Here is a 19,615-nt window from a genome sequence, read left to right as displayed (position 1 = left end):
AATAAATTAAATAAATAAATAACAATTTTAAAATCAGTCGCAACGACGAGAGAATCGAAGGGAGTAACTTTGTAAACATTGAGGAGAGGGAGGGGAGGAGACGGATTCAGCTTGAAGCGATCTATACGAGAAGTTGAAATTATTCATTTCTGGTCGCGTTAGACGCTCTCGCGTAGATATATATATGTTCTAGGGGTTTCGGGAAAAGTGGTCTTGGTCGGATAACACGACACCGCCAAGAGGATGGATGGATAACGAAGATGAAAGCCGCTAGCTCTGAAAGGATACGCTTGCTGGAAAGATAGCTCAAGGGTGCATGCTATACGTCTACGGGGGAAAATAAAAAATGTATACATACATCTTTATACGCTGCACGACACACACGCCTGGGAACCCTAGATTTAAGACGTGTTTACGTAATATTTACCAACTAGTAAACGAAGGCGTGGGCGCGTGCGTTACAGAGCGCGAAATGTGTTTATCACGGTTCCAGAACTTCAATTTGAGTTTAAAAAAACTGTTAGACGATCCAACCTGACCTTTCATTTTCAACCTAACCATTAATACAATTGAGGGGTTGCCTTCTTATCCCCAAGATAACCTTCCAACTCTGACAAATCGAGATTAAAATGACTCGAACTTTAAATTACAAGCAACAATATCCTCCCGCTAATCTAATCTAATCTAAAAAAACTAATTAAAAATAAAGTAATAATTACGTTCATACGTACTTAGTTAAGCGTTCCCGGAGATTTGCTCTCGTTCCTATTCGTTATACGTCTTCTTTATGGTCCTACCTCGACACAATAAAATGAGCAATCCCTTAAAGGATATTGAAAATAATTTGCGGTTAAATTTTCGTACGCAAAAATAGTTGTGGAAATAAAGATACTTCCGCTGCTGTAGTAAAGACGGGAAAAAATAGGCGCCTCTTTTAGCGTCCACAACAAGGACACACGCTCGAGAACAAAAGCGAATAAGCCTTTTAAGCAAATTGAAACAGCTTTTTCGGAAATATCCCTTTATTCCGCAACAGGGTCGCTTTTAAATATTAATTTAAAAATATTTAATTCATGTTTCGGGGGAAAATCTCCCAGCCCGGGATTTTGAAAATATTCTCCCCGAGAGGATTTCTCTTTCCTTTAATATTGGAAGCTAGCTACTCCGTTTCGTAACAGATTACCCAATACCATCCAGGACAAAACGGAAGTAATTACGCTCGAAGAAAATAAAACCCTCCACCGCGAAAATGTATTTCGACGCTACAAGAAATAGACCTACACTACGAGTAATAGACTTTGTCAACGGGATACGTTAGAAAAGATGAGTCCAGACTCTAGTATTTGCCAACTGTTACTAGACGCTAGACCCCCATCCCCCAGAAATCAATAAATAAAGTTGCCAGACTCATATTGGAGACCACAACGAGTTTAGTAATATTTTTGGGGTCCGAGCGTGTCGGCCTTGGCCCGCGGTAAGATTCGCCGACCGGGACTAATAATTCACACAGCGCTATTCCATTACCGTCAGATATGGTAATACGGATTTCCCCAAAAGAATAAACCAACCGCTATAACCTCAAGATTATTTTTTTTATCAGCGAGGTCACCGGGCCCGGATTATATTTTAAAATATACGCGGAAGGCCTTTTCAGATAGATATAGTCGTCCTCTGTTAAACGGTATCAAGTACTGATACCTACTTCAACCGGAACTCGAGTAATTAGGATTTAAAAGAAATTACACTTTTGGACCATGTTATTCCAACGGAGAATAATTGCTCAATTACTCGGCCCCTGTTTGTCTTAATCCCAAGTCGTTAGTATGGTTGGATGGGGGATAAATTGGACTATAACATACTCAAAGGACATCCCCGTATCTCTAGTAGAACCAGAGTTATAAAGCTTCGAATAGCGAGTCACATTAGTTACGCTCATGCATGGTGGTAGAGCCGACATTCAGGCTGAAACCTCTAATGCATTTCCCCGTAGCGCCTGTAAAAATGTTTCACCCTCTATACACCAATATCCGTGAGAAGCCCGTTCAGTTTGCAATTCTTATTAAAAGTTCTTAAAATATATTTTTGCGCAATTTACGTTTAATTTTAAACCAAACAGAAGACCCTAAAGGTCAAACTTTTAAATATTTTAACTTACAATAACAATTCTGATTAAAAAATTTTAGGAAAAATATTTTTTAAAGAATCAACAGGTTTCCCAAAGATTCTATTTGGATTTTTTGTTCTAATATTTTCGAAATTGTGTGGAAATGGAAGAAACTGATTGTTTTATTATAAGTAAAATAAAATTGAAAAATAATGGAATGCCATATTCGCTTTAGTGGTTTCACAAGAAGAGACAAAATAAAATAGATACCCGGGGGGGGGGGGAATAAAAATACATAACAATCGATAACTAGATAAGTACCTATATTCTCCTCAACGTGGCGTTTTATTATCCTCAAATTTTGAAGAGACGCTTTTGAAATGAAAGCTAGCATTGCTAAATATATATCTTACGAGAGAGACGAAATTATAATTGAGTCAATTAAAAAGCAAGCAAAGCGTTATTCTATTTCCACAATGGTCAGGGAAATTTCGAGAATGAAGGAATGAGAAAATGCAAGCGCATGCCGAGGGGGAGAAGATTCGCGCCTTATTATCATCAATCCCCAAAAATTCAATAAAATCCTTCAAAAATAATCAATCTCCTTTAAAAAAAAACGATTCTAAAGAACTCATCCATTCAAATCCAAATAGTTTTTCTTTTCTCGCCATTTTATTTCAGTGGAGAAAAGTTTATTTGACGGTGCGGGGTAGGATACTCGTCAAATATTAATATTTTTATAAGAGTATTCAGATTTTTCCCTAGCTAGTGTCCGTCCTCACGCGTTCGCGCGAGGGATAGAAAACTCGCGCGCGCCAACCCAAATCGACGCTTGGCGCGTGGTCTCAGCATCCTGGGGCCTGGGCATTTTGGCGGGAGTTCTCGTAGCGCGAGGATTAGCGTAAAACTTGGGGCGGGATATTTTGGCGGGAATTCTGGTAGCGTTAAGGAACTTTAGGCGGGAAAACTGGGCTCGCGTCACTCACTCACTCAAAACTGGCATTTTATTCCAGTTTTCGGATAGAAAAATCTCAACTTTTATAATGGCGTTTTCTATTAAGTTCAAAAAGATCTTTCTGACATTTTGAAGGAAAGCGTTAACTGTTTCCGCCTCCTTTCCCCGGATGATGTTATTCTATTCGTAATTATTAATCGCGAGAAGTATGGGGTGTACCGTCGGCCGACAAACCGTTTTACAAGGAAAATGCGAGAAACAATTGGGAAAAAATTTAACCCCGAGACAAGTCGTCTTAGTTAAAGAAACTTGGAGTATCGTTTCCGAAAATTTAGCCGATGCCGGAGTCGTCGTTTTTAAAAGGTAAACCTTATTTTTAATAAAATAATATAAAGCGCCCTTATCTTCGTGTCGCCGAGTAAATTCAAGGGTCAAAAGGTCACCGTTGTCTGGTCCTAAACGGTCAAATGTAAATCATAAGGCGAAGGCGTACTTTCAAGAATACGTCTCCGTGCCTATAAACCAACCCGGGTTTCGTTATATGCACGGGGACCTATTCTTGGGAGAATTTCCCAAAATTTGATCGTAAAAGGTCATAAATACTCGGATTGAGTCCGAGTATGACGACAAAAAACTAGTGGAAATTTAACAAGTACCCGATGTCTCTCTGTGGCTAATATACATATTCCAACGATGTTTGTCCTATAAAGGGACTCTCCATCCGAGATGGATGTATATTTTGTATTATTCATTCTCCGAGTCTCGCTCTGTTATTTGAATGCAAATTTTATTCCTGGGGGAGAGAGAGAGAAAAACGTGTTTTGTATATCGCGGTTAAGAATGAAGATAAACAGTATCTTGTCTCTCCTCCTCGTTGTTTGTAGATAAAACAGATTGAAAAATATCTCCAGGGAATGGCAATTTTATTTTTTTATTACGGTCGCGTGGTACGACGCCGTAGAATAACTAGGGACCGTCGACCACGCTATATCAAATTTCCACCCCGGATATCTTTATGTTATTAGGATACTTTTGTCGGCGACGGGCTTAGAGGAAGCTATTCGCCTTACAAAATATAAAATTATTACCGAAATGCATTAGCGCCCTACCCCTGCCCCCACCCCACCCTACTCAAACTGAAGACAGTTTTGGACATGTTAGGGAAAAAACTAGGCAGTACTGAAATTATATTTAGAATGACCTTGATAAACCCCCATTACCCCTCGCTCGTGCGGTGGCCCACCACTTTTGTACGGTCACAGCGCCAAATTTCCCTATCCCCAATATTTATGTATGGAGAAATAGAGGGGTAAAGCATTCCCTACGGAATTTTACTTTGAATATTAAAATATGACGTGTTTAGACAGTTTTCCACGCTTAGATCGAGTAGAGTGATTAGTTAGAGTTAGTAATGTCTCTCCGAAGGAATCTAAGCTTAGTCGACTACGGGTAATAGACCGGAAGTGCATTTCTTTTGTCATTTATTTGAACAGGTTGCTAACGAGATATCCGGAGCTTTGTAAACTATTCGCTAAATTCATGACATTACGCGAAAACGGTTGGTATAAACTTTCCCCTTGATCCGGCCGGAATTAATTATTTATAACGTTGATTTCTCCCGTAACGAATTAGGGACTTACGACTGGGACTTGGGAGGTCTTCAAAGGCACGCCTTGCTAGTTATGGAAGCGTTAGACGCGGCCGTCGAAAATTTAGGTAGGCTTAACAATCTTACGATGATTGAACTCTTTTCATTTTCCCCCAATTTCTATCGTTTTAAATTTGCGTCCCGGTGCAGACAATAGCGCCGTTTTGGCGGCCATTCTCTTCGAGCTCGGCCGAAAACACGGCAGACTCAACGTTCAAGAAGAAATGTTTGACGTAAGATTGAAACTTCCTAGAACTATGACTATAAGTTCGTAGTGGTTTACCAATAGGGAGCTAACAAATGGCTACGGGGAAGAGATAGTCTGACCTCACGCAACCCCCCCCCCTCTGGTTAGGGGGGATGAAACTCCAGTAAGAGATAGAACCGTGTGTGACGTATCAGGGTCCGAACTGTTAGCTACAACTTTTGTTACGACCCACCCGCACTCGGTTAAGCCCAAAATTAAACTCGGCCCAAAATATGATTTCGGGTTTTAAATTGAACTATTAGGCTTAGAAACAATTTGACCTTTGACCCGAAGAAATAACCTAATTTTCCTTAGGCTTAACAACGATTACCTCCGAGTAGATTACGATATAGTTTAGGAGGGTGATTTTTAAAATGGAACAATAAGAGTACGCTTACCTGGACCTTTGTCCCACTGGCAGAAACTGTGGGAGGCGTTACGGTACGGACTGGGCGAAATCTTGGAGTCTCGTATGACCCGCGAAGTGACCGCCGCCTGGTTCCAAGTTTACAAGTACGTGGCTCGGCAGATGATTTCGGGTATGCGAGATTACAGGTCAAATCACGCCAAGGTCGAACCGACTTTGTCCAATCAGTCGACGACTAATCATTCCATCGGCGATGACGTCAGCGGGGCCGACTCGGCCAATAGCGGCTTACGACAGGCACCGCGGCACTCCATAGACTATTAAAAAAATAGACCCGCTAAAAGAGAGAGAAAACTAGAAGAAAAAAATTATTAAATTTGGAAAATTAAAAATTGGACAAAAAACCAACTATATATTTATAGTGGAAAGTTTTATTTTCTAAATGTTATTTAAAAATAATATTGATATATTTGTCACGTTTTACAATGAATTATGGGTAATCAAAACTATACATTTACAGGAATTTTAATTTCTATCTAGCTCCTCCCATTCTCAAGACGGCTGCGACAATTTTTAAGATTTCTCTAAGATTATTGAATAATACCAACAATGGCGTTTTGGGGGAAAAACATTTAAAAATTATATAAAAAAATAAAAATGGATTTAGGTCCGTCTTATTATAGATGTATCATGGAACGTTGTATAAAAATATATATATATATATCTACTAAAGCATCTTTTGTACAAATTAATTAAACCTATATGGTCCTTAATGGCCGTCCACGCTTATAGCAATTTCCTCAAATCCTTCTTGAGAACTTTACCAGCGGCCGATTTTGGAATTTCCTTTAGAAAGACAACGCCTCCGTGGAGATGCTTCTCGGGAGCCGTTTGTTCTTCGCCAACAACAAAAGAAAGAAAAAGAAAAGACGCTCTTTCAGACCAATTTTTAGGATAGGCTTTTAAATTTTTAAAAATGCAGCGTCTACGGATAATCCCTAGATGGAATTATACAGGGTGAAAACCTTCCTGGGCGACTAGACCCAGAGATAATTTGAAATAAGTAGTAGAGATACTAAAAGGGTTAAACTGAAGTTAAATCAAACGACTTAAAGTCACTGATCACCGGAGTTTAACGCATTAACCTCGCGTTAAGGATCTTGTCTGGTCGCCGGCGAAGGTTAACACCCTGTATAAACCGACACTTTGAAAGTATCTATTAACAGGTAGGCCTACTAAACTACGGCGGAGGGACACTATTAACATTCTAAACGGCGTATAGTCGTTGATTTTCATTCCAAAGTGAAATTGGTATAGTAGGCTATACCTTAATTGGTAAAAATGGGGTTAAAAGGTTTTATCAAAGAGAACTTAGAGGATCTAATCGCGAAACGAGAGTGTTTGAAACATCACGTAACGCGATAGAATGCCGTAATCTACGCGAGTCTTAGTTAAATGGGAGGAAAAAGCGGGAAATGATTTCATGGAGAGTCGAAGTATAACGAGGAAAGAGTTTTTGGGAGACACGTGCTCAAGTGGGTGTCAAAGTTAATCCCTAGAAAAACCCCGACTAATGGACTTAATTCCATCAGTTCTTCCTGAGCAAGGTGATACTCCGTGTTAGCTTCCTATAGTCTAATACATCCAAAGGCAAGGATCTACCGCGTCACCAATTACTTTTACTTAGTTTGGGTGAGAAATTTGCCAGCGAAACCTCGGTTTTTCCAGCCATTGTTTCGACAGAGTTAAAGGCACTGACTGTATTAAGAGACAGTCTCTCCACCTTGAGCTCTATTACCTCAGTGACGATGGACGAACGATAGTCGAGAAAATTGGAACTTGAGAGGGGAAACCCTTTCTAAGAAACTTTGGGAAGAAGCTGGGAACCAGGAAATGTAATTAAAATCATCCCGAGACGGGGGCGGGAATGCCTTTTTAATTATCTTTAATCTACTCTTTATGGGCTCCCGCGGAAGGTGGGGGAAAGTAATCATCAAAATACATTCCTATTGATTTTTGTCAGATGGCATTTTTCAAAAACAAAACTCTTACAAGTAATTTTCATTACTCGTTCATTAAAAGTTCAAGGTTGTCCTCGCGCAGTATGCCTTTCAAAGGATAAATTAATTCGAAGCTATCATTTTCGACACCTTATAATCTACTTCCGGAAGAAAGGCGTGCAATGGCTTAGTTGTCTATGACTGACCCTACGAACTTACCGGCTACGAATTTTATTAGGACATCTTCTTTAACTTCTCTGTCGACGACGACGTAGGCTCTGGTCAATTCGCCCGCTCTTTGGTCAGGGACTCCAATGACGGCCACGTCCTTGACATCAGGATGCGTCAGGAGTAAGGATTCCAGTTCGGCGGGCGCCACTTGGTGTCCTTTGTACTTAATCAGGTCCTTCATTCTATCGACGACGAATATTTCGCAGTCCTCCGTGTACAGACCGATATCACCTGAAACGTTTACTCCGTTTGACATTACCGCCTTTAGACACGGAGGACAATTACTTACCGGTGTGAACCCATCCTTTCTGGTCCAAGGTTGAAGCCGTAGCTTCGGGGTTATTATAATAGCCTGACATGGCGGGCGGGCCTCGGATCCAGAGTTCCCCGGGTTTATCCGGTCCCAAGGCCTCGCCCGTTTCGACGTCGACGATTTTAACCTCGGTTTGGTTGATGGGAACGCCTACGCTGCTTTTATCAAAGCTGCCATCCGTTAAACCGACACAGGCCGGACATAGTTCCGTCATACCGTACCCTAAAACCAGCCTCAAAGGTTTGCCTTCAATGTTTCCCCAACTAGATCTTCGGAAACAATACCTTGCCTAACGTAATCCAAGCCACAAACGTCCTGAAGTTGCTCTAAAAGATCAACGGCAACGGGGGCCGCGCCGCTAGTGACCCCTCGCAAGGAACTGACGTCGTACTCTTTGACCAAGGGATGTTGTACCATGAAGAGGACCAAAGGTGGAACGATGGGCTTCGTCGTTACCTAAGGAAAGAATCTCGAATCAATCGATGTACGTACGCGAGTAGCGAAGCCCGAAAAACTTACTCGGTATTTTTGAATGGCATTGAGGTACGTTTCGGGTTTAAAGTTGGGCAAAAGAACATTACTGGCACCAGTGACCAAATCGGCCGATAACATGAAGACCGGGAAAATGTGGTACAATGGTAGAACTAAAAGTCCTACGTCGCTGTGGTGTTTATTCTGAAGAACTTCGGGATATCTTTAGGGGGCAAAGGTCACGGTGTTTCATTTAATATCCTTCGAAGGAATTAAAGCGAAACAGTAGCTTACGCGCAGGATAAAGCCATAGCGTTGTACGAGTAATGCGACTTGCAGACTAATTTAGGAACGCCCGTTGTGCCACTGGAACAAGGTAGATGAGCCAATGCGTTCTTGGGGTCTTCGATATGATAGGGATCTTTGAAAAGGGTGCCATCGTCTTCGGATAGAACTTTGAATGGTACGCAACCCTCCGCCTCACCAAAGACGACTATGTGCTTCAATTAAAAAAGGAAGTAATTAAAATGAACTAATAATCATTAATGATTGATTATTTTTTTTCAAGCTTACTTTAACAAAAGGCGAATCTTTGATGGCTTCCTTGGCAGCCGCGACGCACGATGAGTGAACGAAGATAATCTTTGATTGCGTCCTGTCAACTTGATCTTTAATCTCCCCTGAAAGTTAACGCCATTATTAATGATGGTTAGAAGAACTCGATGGACTTGAATTTACTGGGTATGGCGTTGGGGTTAATGTCGGTAACAATGGCCCCGACGGCCATAGCGGACAACCAACTGAGGAAATACTCTGGTAAGTTGAAACTTAGGAAGGCCACCATATCGCCGGGTTTGAGACCCAATCTAATCAGGGCACTGGCCACTTTGTTACAAAGTCTCAAGGCATCGTGGTAAGTGAACGTCTCGCCCGTAATACCGTTAATCTATCAGAGAGGAGGTTAAAGGTCATTTTAGGAAATGAAAAATGAAAAACTGTAAATAAAAATTAATTTTGACCATCATGTTTTTGTTTCCGTGTCTCTCCATATGAGTGAAGGCGAATTCGGGGAATCCGACCTCCGGGACGTGATTGGCCGTGAAAGGTGACGTAATGACCTTGTCTCGAAGCACTTTTTCTTTCCATTCCTTCGTCAAAACCGATTGGTATTCGACACTCGAGGTCTCGAAGTATCGCCTGTCTAGATAATATTACGTCAATTACGCGTTTTTATTTTTGAAGCGCGTTTAATAACCGAGAGAATAAGCAAGTCACCGCCAACACGTACGCGTACGTCTAGTCACCCTTTACAGAACAAATTCTCAATGCATTGTACGGGTTAGGACCCATCCCTAGCATCCTCGCATTAATAGATCAGGGTTACTTAATTGTCTTCTGATTAGATAATTTTTCCAGATCATAATTTCTAGATAATTCATGAAGGATCGTAACGTTTTAAAGTCGGCCTAAACCGCAATTATATAAACTTCCTTATTTTTTGGAAATAATTTCCTTATCAAATTCAACGCGTTAGCCTTGGAAATTTAATACCATTATTAAAGATAATCAAAATTTGGATCTTGTTCAGATTTAAGTTAATTACTTCAAGCTCAAGCGCTGTTAACATTCAAATTTCGAAATTACATTTTTAAACAATTAAGTAAAATGTCAATCATAAATAAAGATACGGGACCCATAAAAAAGCCCCTAAAAATTTTATCGTATCAAATTCAATTTTAGTAATAAATTATGAAATTTTTAAAATCAATAAAAATTGTGTCATCCTTACTTTAAAGACAAAAATAATAAGTGATAAATTATCTATTGGGGTTTGTTTCACGCGTGAAAACTTTGAAGTACAGGGTGTTTCGCAATTACTAGTTCATTTATTTATTTAAAAAATAAGTTTTAATCAAAATGAACCAACCTCTATTTAGTTGTCTCCAAGCGATCCGCTTTGACCTTTTCTGTAAATCCAACAAACAGCGAGTTAAAGTTTTCGCGGCCATCTCAACAACACCAATTGAATTTCTGACTGGCAAATCCCCAGCAGCTTATAATCCAAAATCTATCGGGAATAATTGTACAAAAAGAAACCAGTTTCTCGCGGCTACGTCACGTTTCAAGTGTTCTATTCTACGCTTAAGAAATAATTCGGATTCTGGTAGTAAGCTCTCGACTTGGGTTATTGGACTTTAGCCGCCAACGACACCGGCTAGAGAGCTTAGTAAAGAATACTAAAAGTATTTGAGAATCTTGTCGGCGGATTTACAGCTGAAACGGATATCAAGGACTGAAATTCGAGGACAAAATACTCGCGAAGTATTCGCGAAGAGAGATTACAGCTTACAAAACTAACGGCGTAACTGTATCTAAAACCTTCCCCGCTATTTTTTAATTTTATTTTGTACAGGATTCAAAAGTTAATTTTCCTCAAGTATGACACTTCTATTAACTCGAAAAAATGCCTGGGGTAAACTGAGCCCTAGAACGTTTAACCTTGGTTACTGACGCTCCGTGTCAAACTTACGAAAATTATCTTACGCTTGAAGATAAAAAATGTGGGGCTGGAAAAAAAAGGTTATATATCCTGTTTATTAATATACTTAACCGATTGTTCGTATACTTTGAACAGTTGGTTACGTCAGAGTTGCTTAATCGAGAGGGGGTCTGGTTGGGCGGGGGACTAGCGCGTGCCGTCATGATGTCAGTCTTTACGCCGTTCTTACCCAATACCAGAGTGAATTAAAACATATTCGTTATATTTATCTTTGAGTTTTACCGAAATTAATTTGCATACAATGAGAAATAAAATTTTGATAAAATAATATAGTCGCTTTATATATTTTGAAATAGGTTTTGGAAATGTTGAAAATAAAGTTTTATTATTAGAAGCGTTTTATTTAAAAAATGTACTTGGAAAATATCAAGAGATAGTGAACAGTTTTTAAGCGGAAATATATCACGTTTATTTGGCAATGAAAGACTCGAGGCGAAACTCATGACTTCCTCTTAACTTATGGCAATTTTTTTGGCAACCCCGGACAAGTTGATGGCCGCCTTATCGTTAATGAAACCCATTTGATCGACTTTAAAACAACATTGGCACCTTTCCCTATGACACCAAACGGCTTTCCGGTGCGCCGCGTTTAAAAGTTCGACGTCACCCCAAGTGGGACCAATCATATACCTCCAGGAATATTTCCCGGGGCTTTTTGACCATTCGGACAAGTCGGTGGCCGTGATGGAGTAGCAACAATCGTTCATGGCGTCCCGTTCTATGCCGGCGTGGTTGGCCAGGGTTCCCGTCACGTGGACGTCGTCCACCCAGAAATAGGGGAAGTAAAGGGCGCTGTGAACTAATCGGTTGGCCACGGAGGGCGTCAGGGCGTAGGCCCAACCGGAACAGTAGTCCCGGAAGTAGTCCGATTCGTATTCTTTCTTCGATATGTACCATTTACTCAACTGGTCACGCGTCACGGGCATTTTCCGTTGGATATAACAGGCAACGCGACCTCGGGAACGATCCATCGGGTCTCCGTACAACTAAAAAGATTATAGTTAAGGACACCCCTCATTTCCATAATTTTCATCCTACAAATTTACCACGGGATACTTGAGGTCCAGCGCCGCGGCTAACCGGTGTATGTCCACAAAAATGTCGTCATCCATTTTGACTAGAAAATGGGCGTGAAGACATTTCGTCCCCGCCCACTTTAAACCCATGACGTGTTTGTACGTCAAGTTTCTGTAACTATCGTAGAAACTCCCTTGAAGGATGTCACCGTGTCTCCGACTCTCACCGACTAACTCTTCTTGGAGACTTTGGTCCCGAACCCTTCCTAATAAGAAGACAGTTCTGACGACAAAGTCGGGTCCCAAGTCCAGTTTGGCGCGTCCCCATATCTTCCTAATTTCCCGCCTGTTCGTGAAATGAGCGGGGGCGCTGTGTACCAGTAACAGTAGGAACAACGTTTCGTTTCTCCTCTGACAGATGTCCGTCTTCAAGTCGAACTGAAAGTCTGGCAAATCCAAGAGGGTCCCGTCAGAATTCGGGTAAATGGGATGTAGGCGTTCGTAATCCAAAATTTCCGTGGAACTGTTCCCCAAACTCGACGTCAAAAAGAAGAAAATGGCTGGAACCAATAGAACCGTCGCCAAAAACAACAACCGAATTAAATTGGGAATTCTTCCCGGTAAAATGCGTATGACGCGTGTCGGTCGAGGTCGCGCCAAAGAAACTCTCATAATAAAATTAATCCGTGAATTACGCTCGCGTCACGTGCTCGATGGCTTTCTCGAACTTGAAGTAACTCCCGTTACGTAGTCGAACAGCCGCGTATTCGACTCCTCGTCCCAGACAGTTTACATGGCGGTATATTTTATTTACGCGTCTATTTTCCAATTTCTCGTAAATTATATTCCTTTACGGTTAAGGTTCATTAATCACGGTTACATTTTTCAAAATATAGTTAAAAAAACATTATCTGACACAACCCTTTCTAAATTTAAACCTATTTTGGCTCGGTACGGCGGGCGTGTTAACTAAGACCGCAAGGCCTAAATCTATCTCCATGCACTTATAACGGTATTTTTAACCGCTAGCTATAGTAATTTTATTCTAAAAATGGCGCGAGACTAAGTCAAAGGTCATACGTAGCAATGGCGAGACCCGCTTACCTACCGTTTAGCGTCGTACGCGAACAATGGCCGAACCGCGTTACCATCGACGTAATTAGAAGTTGTTTGATGTTAAAATTGATGGCGCGACTTGAGGTGGCCGAGACTCTAAAAAGCGTTCATCTGGAAAAACATTGCCGCTTAAGTTAACGGGCGGGGGGGGGGCGAGACAACACTACTTTTTTCAGTTCAAGAGGCAGGAATAACGGGGCGGGGAAGTACAAATATTTCAAGGAATAGTGGAACGCCAGACACACACGATCGAGCAGAGTGCCGAATATTTCATCGTTACGTCATTCCACCTTAGGCACCCACCGACTTCGGGTGTTCCTCTAGCTGACACCACGCTTGGCCACCAAAGGCAAAGGGTCTTCCGGATTGCCTCCAAGTACTTTACAAGTACCTCCAATGAATAAATGACGCAATTTTCATATTGGTGAAAATGCCTTAAGAGGGAGTGTTTTCCTTTAAACGGAGACTGCCGTTTTTGGGTAGAAGAAACTATTGAGGCGGCCCCTCTCTTACGTAACCATTTTCTTAATAATATTCACCGTCATAGACAGGTTTGACTAGTTTCCTTAGGAGCAGCTATAGACTAAGCGCGGGCAGCAGTCCAGCGTTAAACGCCTTATTACTATCTATGGGATTACGGGACCAGCTGCCAATCGTCTCTTCTTGAAACAACACCTGAAAAAAAAAAAGAACCCAACTTCGGATTGCTTATAGTGGGTAGTTAAATACTTCGAGGAGGTGGCTGTCAGCTGTTCCGCGGCCGTAAAACGTGACTTAAATAAACAACGTTTTAAAATATTAAAAGACGGATTTTAGTTTTAACGAAATAATAATCCGACAGATCACTCTATCAATTGTTAAGGCTCGCGAAATTAAAATAATTAAAAGCTATTATCCGAAATTAGTAATAAATATTTGGTCTACTTCAATTTACGGCCATCTAATTAATTAAGCTAATTAATTCGAAGGGGGTAGACAAAATAAGTTTATTTCTTTCTTTCTTAAACCTAATTAGAATTAGGCCCACTTTCAAACAAGAGCGAGCTTTGGCAGTTTTTTCCTCGGCCTGTCGCGATGTTTTTAGGCTTAGCGTTGTATATATTTCTCTTTAAATCGCGTTCGAGCGAAGAGCGTTTTTCTTAATTTGTTTCGGACATTTTATTTGGTCCTTTTGAAGTGACGCCAAAGAACCTACACTATAAGTATAGTCCTCTTAAAGCTCCGGTAATTAAAAAAGGGGGGATTAAAATGGATTATTTTAGACATCGCTTCTCGTGACTAATTACACCCGAGAAGGGATGGAATAAAAAGATTCCCACGGCCAGAAACCTCTTCACTTTAAATTTACACGAAAAATAAAAATTTGGATAAGATAAAGAATTTTCTAAAAGATGTCACCTAGACACGTCTTATCTCTTGTTGTCAGTCAGTAACAATGCCCGAGGAATAGAGATTACGGATAGTGTGTCTCTCAGCTTTTTACCGATTAGATTTCATTGTAAATAAGTTGTCCCGGTTGAGTTTGACACTGGGCTTCTAAAAAAAAGCTCTAGTTTGAGTACTGGTTAGATAGAGGAGAGTTTGGTTTTCCAAGCCCCGAGGTCCGAGTTCTGACCTCCCAACGTCCATCTCTGATATTTTTAATACTGGCGAATAATTAACTCTAATAGAGTAGGCGCTATAATTTGGTCTAACTCTTTTACACAGTTTATTTTGACAGCGGATTTATGGATTCAACACATTCTCGCAATATTCGCGTAAAATCCCTCAATGTTTATTTTTAGAAATTTCGCGGAGTGTTAGGCCGAAAAACATAAAAACTTTTCAAGAGCAAAAATTCTCTCCTCCGATGATCCCTACAATCTTTCTTCATCTCTCCATCTCTCTCTCTCTCTCGGGGACTACAGCCATGACTCAAACGTCTCTCACTCACTCACCCTCTCTCTATTTCACCATAGAAAATAGTTCTGGAATAGAAGGTCCTAACTGTTCCCACGTGAATTTCTTCCGACGTCGCTTGAGTTTTAGTTTTAAGTTCGTTTTCCAATGTTTATAATTGGATGTCATTGGGTATTGGCGACGTTAAATCGGAAATGGACTTACATATCGTCTTTGGAAGCAACGACTATCGACTTTACCTTCTATTCCAAGTCCTATTTGCTTGGGTAAGACCACCCACCCCCTTCCCTCTCTAGGGATGACGGAGGAAGATTTACAGCAGCCAAAAGAATCTTGGCGAGGCTAACCAAAACAAATAACCAAATACCGGAAGTAGATTAATATAAGACGTTCGCGAAGCTGAGGAATCGTTTAAAAGGCCGTGGGGTATATTGCAACTGCCGTTGAAGCTAAAGAGGTTTCGGTTTAAAAGACTTCTAGCGTAGAGAAGAAAAAGGTTCTGGCTTTTCCCTGGAGTAACTTATTGACCTAGTGAACGAAAGAAATATTCACTAAACTTCTATCGCAATCCCCAGCGATTTTAACACGAACTCACTCGCAACAACCTTTTAACCTCCCGGAGACCCTTGCCTTCTAAAAATAGCCTCTTTCGAAACTCGAGGCTTAATTCGCGTATTCATTCATTCATTCGAGCCGAGTCTAATTCGATCCCGACACCGTAAATTATGTACCAAATGAAATTTAGAAACTTTTCTAAATATTCCGAGTCAATCGCGGTTTATCGAAAGATATCCGATTTGTTAGGATGACTAAGTTGTCACGTAGGACGATAGTATCAGTCACAAAAAGAACACGATGTTTCAACCAATCATCTTCTACCTCGGCAAAGATTCGCTCGAGAAGCCACAAAGAATATCGGGCAAAAAGTCAGAAAAACCTTTCAAGATCGCTCCAGAAAAAAATGAGAAAGCGGCTGCGTGGGAGGACTCAGACTTGAAACGCGCGAGCGTCATTCTTCCAACCTAGAAACGTCTAGATGTTTCTAACTATCGTTCACGTCTTCAAGGTGGATATTTGTGGCGTAATCCTCGTATCAAGGGATTTCTGATATCCTACGAAGGCGTTCGTGTCACGTGATCAATGACGAGGGTCAACCCTGATAGTCGTTGTCTCCACCCCTGACCAAACTTGGAAGCTAGCCGAAAAACGTCCCTGGATTGTGGGTTTTAAATCTTTCACTTAAAAAGCGAAATTTGTTTAAAGGCGAGCTCACTCTCGGAATTGAAAAGTTAGGATCGCGACGTTCGCGACAAAAAGCTCTTGGATTAAACGAAAAGGTTGGAGGCTATACGCTTTGTTTAAATTCTAATTTATGCTAACAGATATTAATCAAATGCTTCGCAGACGAGAAGTTCGTGGTCCCAAACCCGTTCGACGCAACAGCATGTCCTCTTTCTCAGTCGTACCAATTACTCACCGTTTCGGACGGGATCATTGGGATTGGCCGACTAGGTCCTTTTTCGACGATGACCCATTCATGAGAATGGAAGAATCCTTGTTGACCGGCTCTTATCCGCGATATTACATCGTTGACAGGTCACCCCAAAGTTCCAGCAGGTCATCAAGGGAATTGTTAACCCGACAGATGAGCGCCGTGGCTCCGGAGGTACGATCAAAATAATTTACTTTGGTTTTTTTAACGGGCCGAAAGCTAAGCCTTTGATTCGTCCCACCCGTAGGTGCGTACCGACAGCAAGAACTTCCACGTTCTTTTGGACGTGGCGCAGTTCTCGCCCGACGAAATCGAAGTGAAAGTGTCCGACAACGATAACACCGTTATCATCACGGGCAAACACGAAGAGAAGAAGGACGACAAGGGATTCTGTTCCCGGGAATTCACTCGACGTTACACGTTACCCGCGGACGTCGATCCAGCCAGCGTCACGTCCACCCTGAACGCGGACGGCGTCTTGACCCTTAAAGCACCCAGGAAATTGAGCGCTTCCGCCGACAAGGATCGCGTCATCCCTCTCAAAGTCACTCATATTTCCGCTGCCGACAAACTCTAAACTGTCCGGCGGAAATTTCCTTTCGGAGCTACCTTGTTTTTATTGATTTTTTTTCTTTCTTTTGTATTTTAAATGGGGGTTAAAGTTGAAATAAAACTTTTTTATACTATTTGCCTACGTTTACTCATGGTTTACTCAAGGAATGAGGTTTAAAATTAAAGTTATTAAACACAATCGAGTTTGCGGCTCAATTCAAAAATGGCGGCTATACAGCTGTCAAAATACCGGATATGACGTCGCTCGTTATGATTTGATTCAATTTACTTCCGGGCCATGTGTAAAAAAAATTGGGTATGTTTTGTCATAGCCACCGGAGGCGAGAAAGGTTAATTAATTTTAATTAGTGACGTTTCTAAATGACCTGACAATTCCTAAAGGTCGAATATTAACGAAATTGGAATCTTGAAAATAACGATTCCTTGACAAAAATGGTATCGTTATAATTTTATACGCGTAAATTTTAGGTATTGGTATGTGGCAAGGCCTAACGCCTACGACCATTAATTAAACAAACATAACGGTAAACTACGCGAATCAAATTAATATAAAATCCCCAAATTATAAATAGTTTTTAGAATTTATTTGGATAATTAAAGTATAAAACGCCATTAATCATGGCGTTAAAAAGAAAATCTGATTCAGATTTGGAAACTAAAGTGCAAGGTTGGTTGGTACTTATAAGCTGGTCCCCTTCCCTATGTTCTTCTTAATTAAATTAAACTATTTAACTAAATTAAATAAAAGAAACGCCGGTTGCCAGAACCAAAGTTTTGAAACCTATCATTGAACGTAAACCAATTCCAGTTTTATCAGATGAATATTACGCTGAAGTTGAAACCAGTAGGTCTAAAATAACATTTGGCCTAATTTTAAAGTAATTAAGCCTAATTAAAATTAATATTAGCTCCCGCGTACGTCGCGACAATAGTGGATAAAAAATTCATATCTCATTTAGTCAAGTAACTAAAATTTTTAGTTAATATTACTCAAAAACTAGGCCTAAAGGTAAAAAAATGTATTTTTTAGACTATTAACCGATAAGCTACCGATGGGCGAATTGCAACACTTAAAAAGAGTTCAAAATTATACCAAAAATGGTTAGTAGGTCTTAATTAAAGGGCTTATCTCTACAAAATATAATTCCATCTAAATCATTAATTGTTTCTTAGGAGTTTCAGAAACGCGAGTTTTATTAAAAGTTTGCGGTGAGAAGAAACCAGTTTCAACCTTAAAGGAATTATCTTTGGGGATTAAAAATTTAAACGGACTCGATAATAACATTATCTGTTGCCCCGTTCCTAAAACCTCACCTCTAACCAGAGTGCAATTTGAATCGTGTAATAAATTATGGCCAACTCAATTTCATGAAAATAAATAGTACGGAGAAACTAAAATTACCGAGAAAGAACGGAAACTACTAATTTCTAATTCATTTCTTCGCGCAGTTTAGCTAAAGTCATGTCAGACACTTTTTTCAATACGAGAGAGTTGGAAATAATGGAGGGCCATATGAGAATGGCCATAGAAGCGGCCAAAAAGTCTAAAGTATAGAACCCCCCCCCCCCTTTTTATAAAAAAAGAAAGAAGTACTTACAACTCCGATATTTTTGCAGTCTCTAGTGGGGGCGGTTGTAGTCGATCCCTTGACCAATAGATTCATCGGGGAAGGTGTTGATAACAGGGAAGAACATCCTTTACAACACGCCGTCATGAAAGCCATTGATAAAGTTGCCATAGACCAAGGGGGTGGAGCTTGGTCCACCAGTACCAAAGGTTAAGAGCAGCGTCATAGTACCCATTCCCGGAAGAAATATAAAGCTGAAAATAATTTTGCAGGAAACAATTTTTCAAATGAAAAACAAGAAAAGACCTCCTTACCTTATTTGTGTACGGGATACGACATGTATATCACCAGAGAACCGTGTACAATGTAAAGAAACTCATTTTTTTGGTATTTTTCCAAAAAAGAAAAAGGGTTAACTCTGTTGCCGTTTGTTAGGTGTGCCATGGCTTTGGTTCATTCGCGAATCCGTCGAGTTTTCTACGGAGTTTCGACGTCTCACGGCACATTGGGAACCTTAACGAAAATCCATTGCCAAAAAGATCTGAATCACAGATTTGAAGTTTGGAAAAAAGGACTTTTGGAAAAAGAATGCCAGAATATTTTAGATAACAGATGAAGAAGAAATTCCCTTTTTTTATTATTGAATTGAATTAAATGAATTTTATAAATGAAAATATTAAAACAAAATACTTACCAGTATTTTAAATTAAATAAAAAACTGTGACAATTTATCATGTGAACTTTGATCTTTAGTCGCATTTTTCTTTCGGTCTCAATGGGAGGGTGAAGTTTGTAGCTGCGGGAATTACTTTTTCTTTGATAAGCCTATTTGCAGAAAAAATACTATTTTTAATACACCATTACGCAAACGGACTTCATAAACCCTTAAAAATTCGAGTGCTCGAGGTCAAGGCCCAAAAAAACTGAGTACTCGAGTCCAAGGCCCAAAAAAACTGAGTACTCGAGTCCAAGGCCCAAAAAAACTGAGTACTCGAGTCCAAGGCCCAAAAAAACTGAGCACTCGAGTCCAAGGCCCAAAAAAACTGAGCACTCGA

The 19,615-nt window shown here is 40.4% G+C and overlaps 5 protein-coding genes across 7 annotated transcripts; 3 read left to right on the top strand and 2 right to left on the bottom strand.

The window, feature by feature from the left end:
* The first annotated feature begins 2,966 nt into the window (after positions 1-2,966).
* On the top strand, positions 2,967-5,739 carry LOC149718091 (neuroglobin-like). The gene is made up of 5 exons (XM_089867322.1): positions 2,967-3,422; positions 4,553-4,617; positions 4,692-4,775; positions 4,858-4,940; positions 5,376-5,739. Exons 1-5 carry the CDS (start codon positions 3,268-3,270, stop codon positions 5,643-5,645), a joined length of 657 nt encoding a protein of 218 aa, XP_089723448.1. The 5' UTR covers positions 2,967-3,267; the 3' UTR covers positions 5,646-5,739.
* LOC149718090 (uncharacterized) lies at positions 5,733-10,764 on the bottom strand. The gene is made up of 10 exons (XM_089867315.1): positions 10,264-10,764; positions 9,356-9,537; positions 9,075-9,282; positions 8,910-9,016; positions 8,631-8,836; positions 8,385-8,559; positions 8,150-8,321; positions 7,842-8,087; positions 7,541-7,783; positions 5,733-6,217 (listed from the first exon to the last, which is right to left on the bottom strand). The coding sequence occupies exons 1-10, from the start codon at positions 10,343-10,345 to the stop codon at positions 6,108-6,110; spliced, it is 1,731 nt and encodes a 576-aa protein (XP_089723441.1). The 5' UTR covers positions 10,346-10,764; the 3' UTR covers positions 5,733-6,107.
* A 331-nt stretch (positions 10,765-11,095) lies between these two features.
* LOC149718089 (beta-1,3-galactosyltransferase 5-like) lies at positions 11,096-15,704 on the bottom strand. 2 transcript variants are annotated; one of them, XM_089867294.1, is made up of 4 exons: positions 15,523-15,704; positions 13,568-15,455; positions 11,943-13,494; positions 11,096-11,882 (listed from the first exon to the last, which is right to left on the bottom strand). In XM_089867294.1, exons 3-4 carry the CDS (start codon positions 12,582-12,584, stop codon positions 11,349-11,351), a joined length of 1,176 nt encoding a protein of 391 aa, XP_089723420.1. In that variant the 5' UTR covers positions 12,585-13,494; positions 13,568-15,455; positions 15,523-15,704; the 3' UTR covers positions 11,096-11,348. The 2 variants fall into 2 exon arrangements, with proteins under 2 accessions (XP_089723420.1, XP_089723419.1); XM_089867293.1 differs by having other exon boundaries at positions 11,943-13,703; positions 15,295-15,455.
* A 240-nt stretch (positions 15,705-15,944) lies between these two features.
* Positions 15,945-17,105, top strand: LOC149718088 (alpha-crystallin A chain-like). Its single transcript, XM_089867295.1, has 3 exons — positions 15,945-16,264; positions 16,332-16,593; positions 16,667-17,105. Exons 2-3 carry the CDS (start codon positions 16,372-16,374, stop codon positions 16,994-16,996), a joined length of 552 nt encoding a protein of 183 aa, XP_089723421.1. The 5' UTR covers positions 15,945-16,264; positions 16,332-16,371; the 3' UTR covers positions 16,997-17,105.
* Positions 17,106-17,249: 144 nt separating this feature from the next.
* Positions 17,250-19,291, top strand: LOC149718087 (tRNA-specific adenosine-34 deaminase regulatory subunit adat3). Of its 2 annotated transcripts, XM_089867292.1 has the most exons (10): positions 17,250-17,466; positions 17,565-17,659; positions 17,741-17,836; positions 17,901-17,955; positions 18,023-18,093; positions 18,166-18,373; positions 18,442-18,541; positions 18,610-18,769; positions 18,833-18,926; positions 18,996-19,291. In XM_089867292.1, exons 2-10 carry the CDS (start codon positions 17,611-17,613, stop codon positions 19,174-19,176), a joined length of 1,014 nt encoding a protein of 337 aa, XP_089723418.1. In that variant the 5' UTR covers positions 17,250-17,466; positions 17,565-17,610; the 3' UTR covers positions 19,177-19,291. The 2 variants fall into 2 exon arrangements, with proteins under 2 accessions (XP_089723418.1, XP_089723417.1); XM_089867291.1 differs by having other exon boundaries at positions 17,250-17,659.
* The last annotated feature ends 324 nt before the right edge of the window (positions 19,292-19,615 follow it).

This window comes from Phalangium opilio, unplaced genomic scaffold (assembly GCF_054372755.1).
Source record: "Phalangium opilio isolate 3A_F unplaced genomic scaffold, DU_Popi_V2 ptg000002l_1, whole genome shotgun sequence".
NCBI lineage: Eukaryota > Metazoa > Arthropoda > Arachnida > Opiliones > Phalangiidae > Phalangium > Phalangium opilio.
Note: the sequence above shows the minus strand (reverse complement) of the source record. Positions and strands in the feature narration are given on the sequence as shown.

Excerpts from the sequence above, each read along its gene's own strand:
- LOC149718091 (XM_089867322.1), top strand. The coding sequence starts at position 3,268 with ATGGGGTGTACCGTCGGCCGACAAACCGTTTTACAAGGAAAATGCGAG. Across the intron at positions 3,423-4,552 it reads GGAGTCGTCGTTTTTAAAAG|GTTGCTAACGAGATATCCGG; the intron begins GTAAACCTTATT and ends TTATTTGAACAG. Across the intron at positions 4,941-5,375 it reads TTCAAGAAGAAATGTTTGAC|AAACTGTGGGAGGCGTTACG; the intron begins GTAAGATTGAAA and ends TCCCACTGGCAG.
- LOC149718090 (XM_089867315.1), bottom strand. The coding sequence starts at position 10,345 with ATGGCCGCGAAAACTTTAACTCGCTGTTTGTTGGATTTACAGAAAAGG. Across the intron at positions 9,538-10,263 it reads TTGGAGACAACTAAATAGAG|ACAGGCGATACTTCGAGACC; the intron begins GTTGGTTCATTT and ends AATATTATCTAG. Across the intron at positions 8,560-8,630 it reads GCTATGGCTTTATCCTGCGC|ATATCCCGAAGTTCTTCAGA; the intron begins GTAAGCTACTGT and ends TGCCCCCTAAAG.
- LOC149718089 (XM_089867294.1), bottom strand. The coding sequence starts at position 12,584 with ATGAGAGTTTCTTTGGCGCGACCTCGACCGACACGCGTCATACGCATT. Across the intron at positions 11,883-11,942 it reads TGGACCTCAAGTATCCCGTG|TTGTACGGAGACCCGATGGA; the intron begins GTAAATTTGTAG and ends TAATCTTTTTAG.
- LOC149718088 (XM_089867295.1), top strand. The coding sequence starts at position 16,372 with ATGTCCTCTTTCTCAGTCGTACCAATTACTCACCGTTTCGGACGGGAT. Across the intron at positions 16,594-16,666 it reads TGAGCGCCGTGGCTCCGGAG|GTGCGTACCGACAGCAAGAA; the intron begins GTACGATCAAAA and ends TCCCACCCGTAG.
- LOC149718087 (XM_089867292.1), top strand. The coding sequence starts at position 17,611 with ATGGCGTTAAAAAGAAAATCTGATTCAGATTTGGAAACTAAAGTGCAA. Across the intron at positions 17,837-17,900 it reads TTACGCTGAAGTTGAAACCA|CTCCCGCGTACGTCGCGACA; the intron begins GTAGGTCTAAAA and ends AATTAATATTAG. Across the intron at positions 18,374-18,441 it reads CAATTTCATGAAAATAAATA|TTTAGCTAAAGTCATGTCAG; the intron begins GTACGGAGAAAC and ends TTCTTCGCGCAG.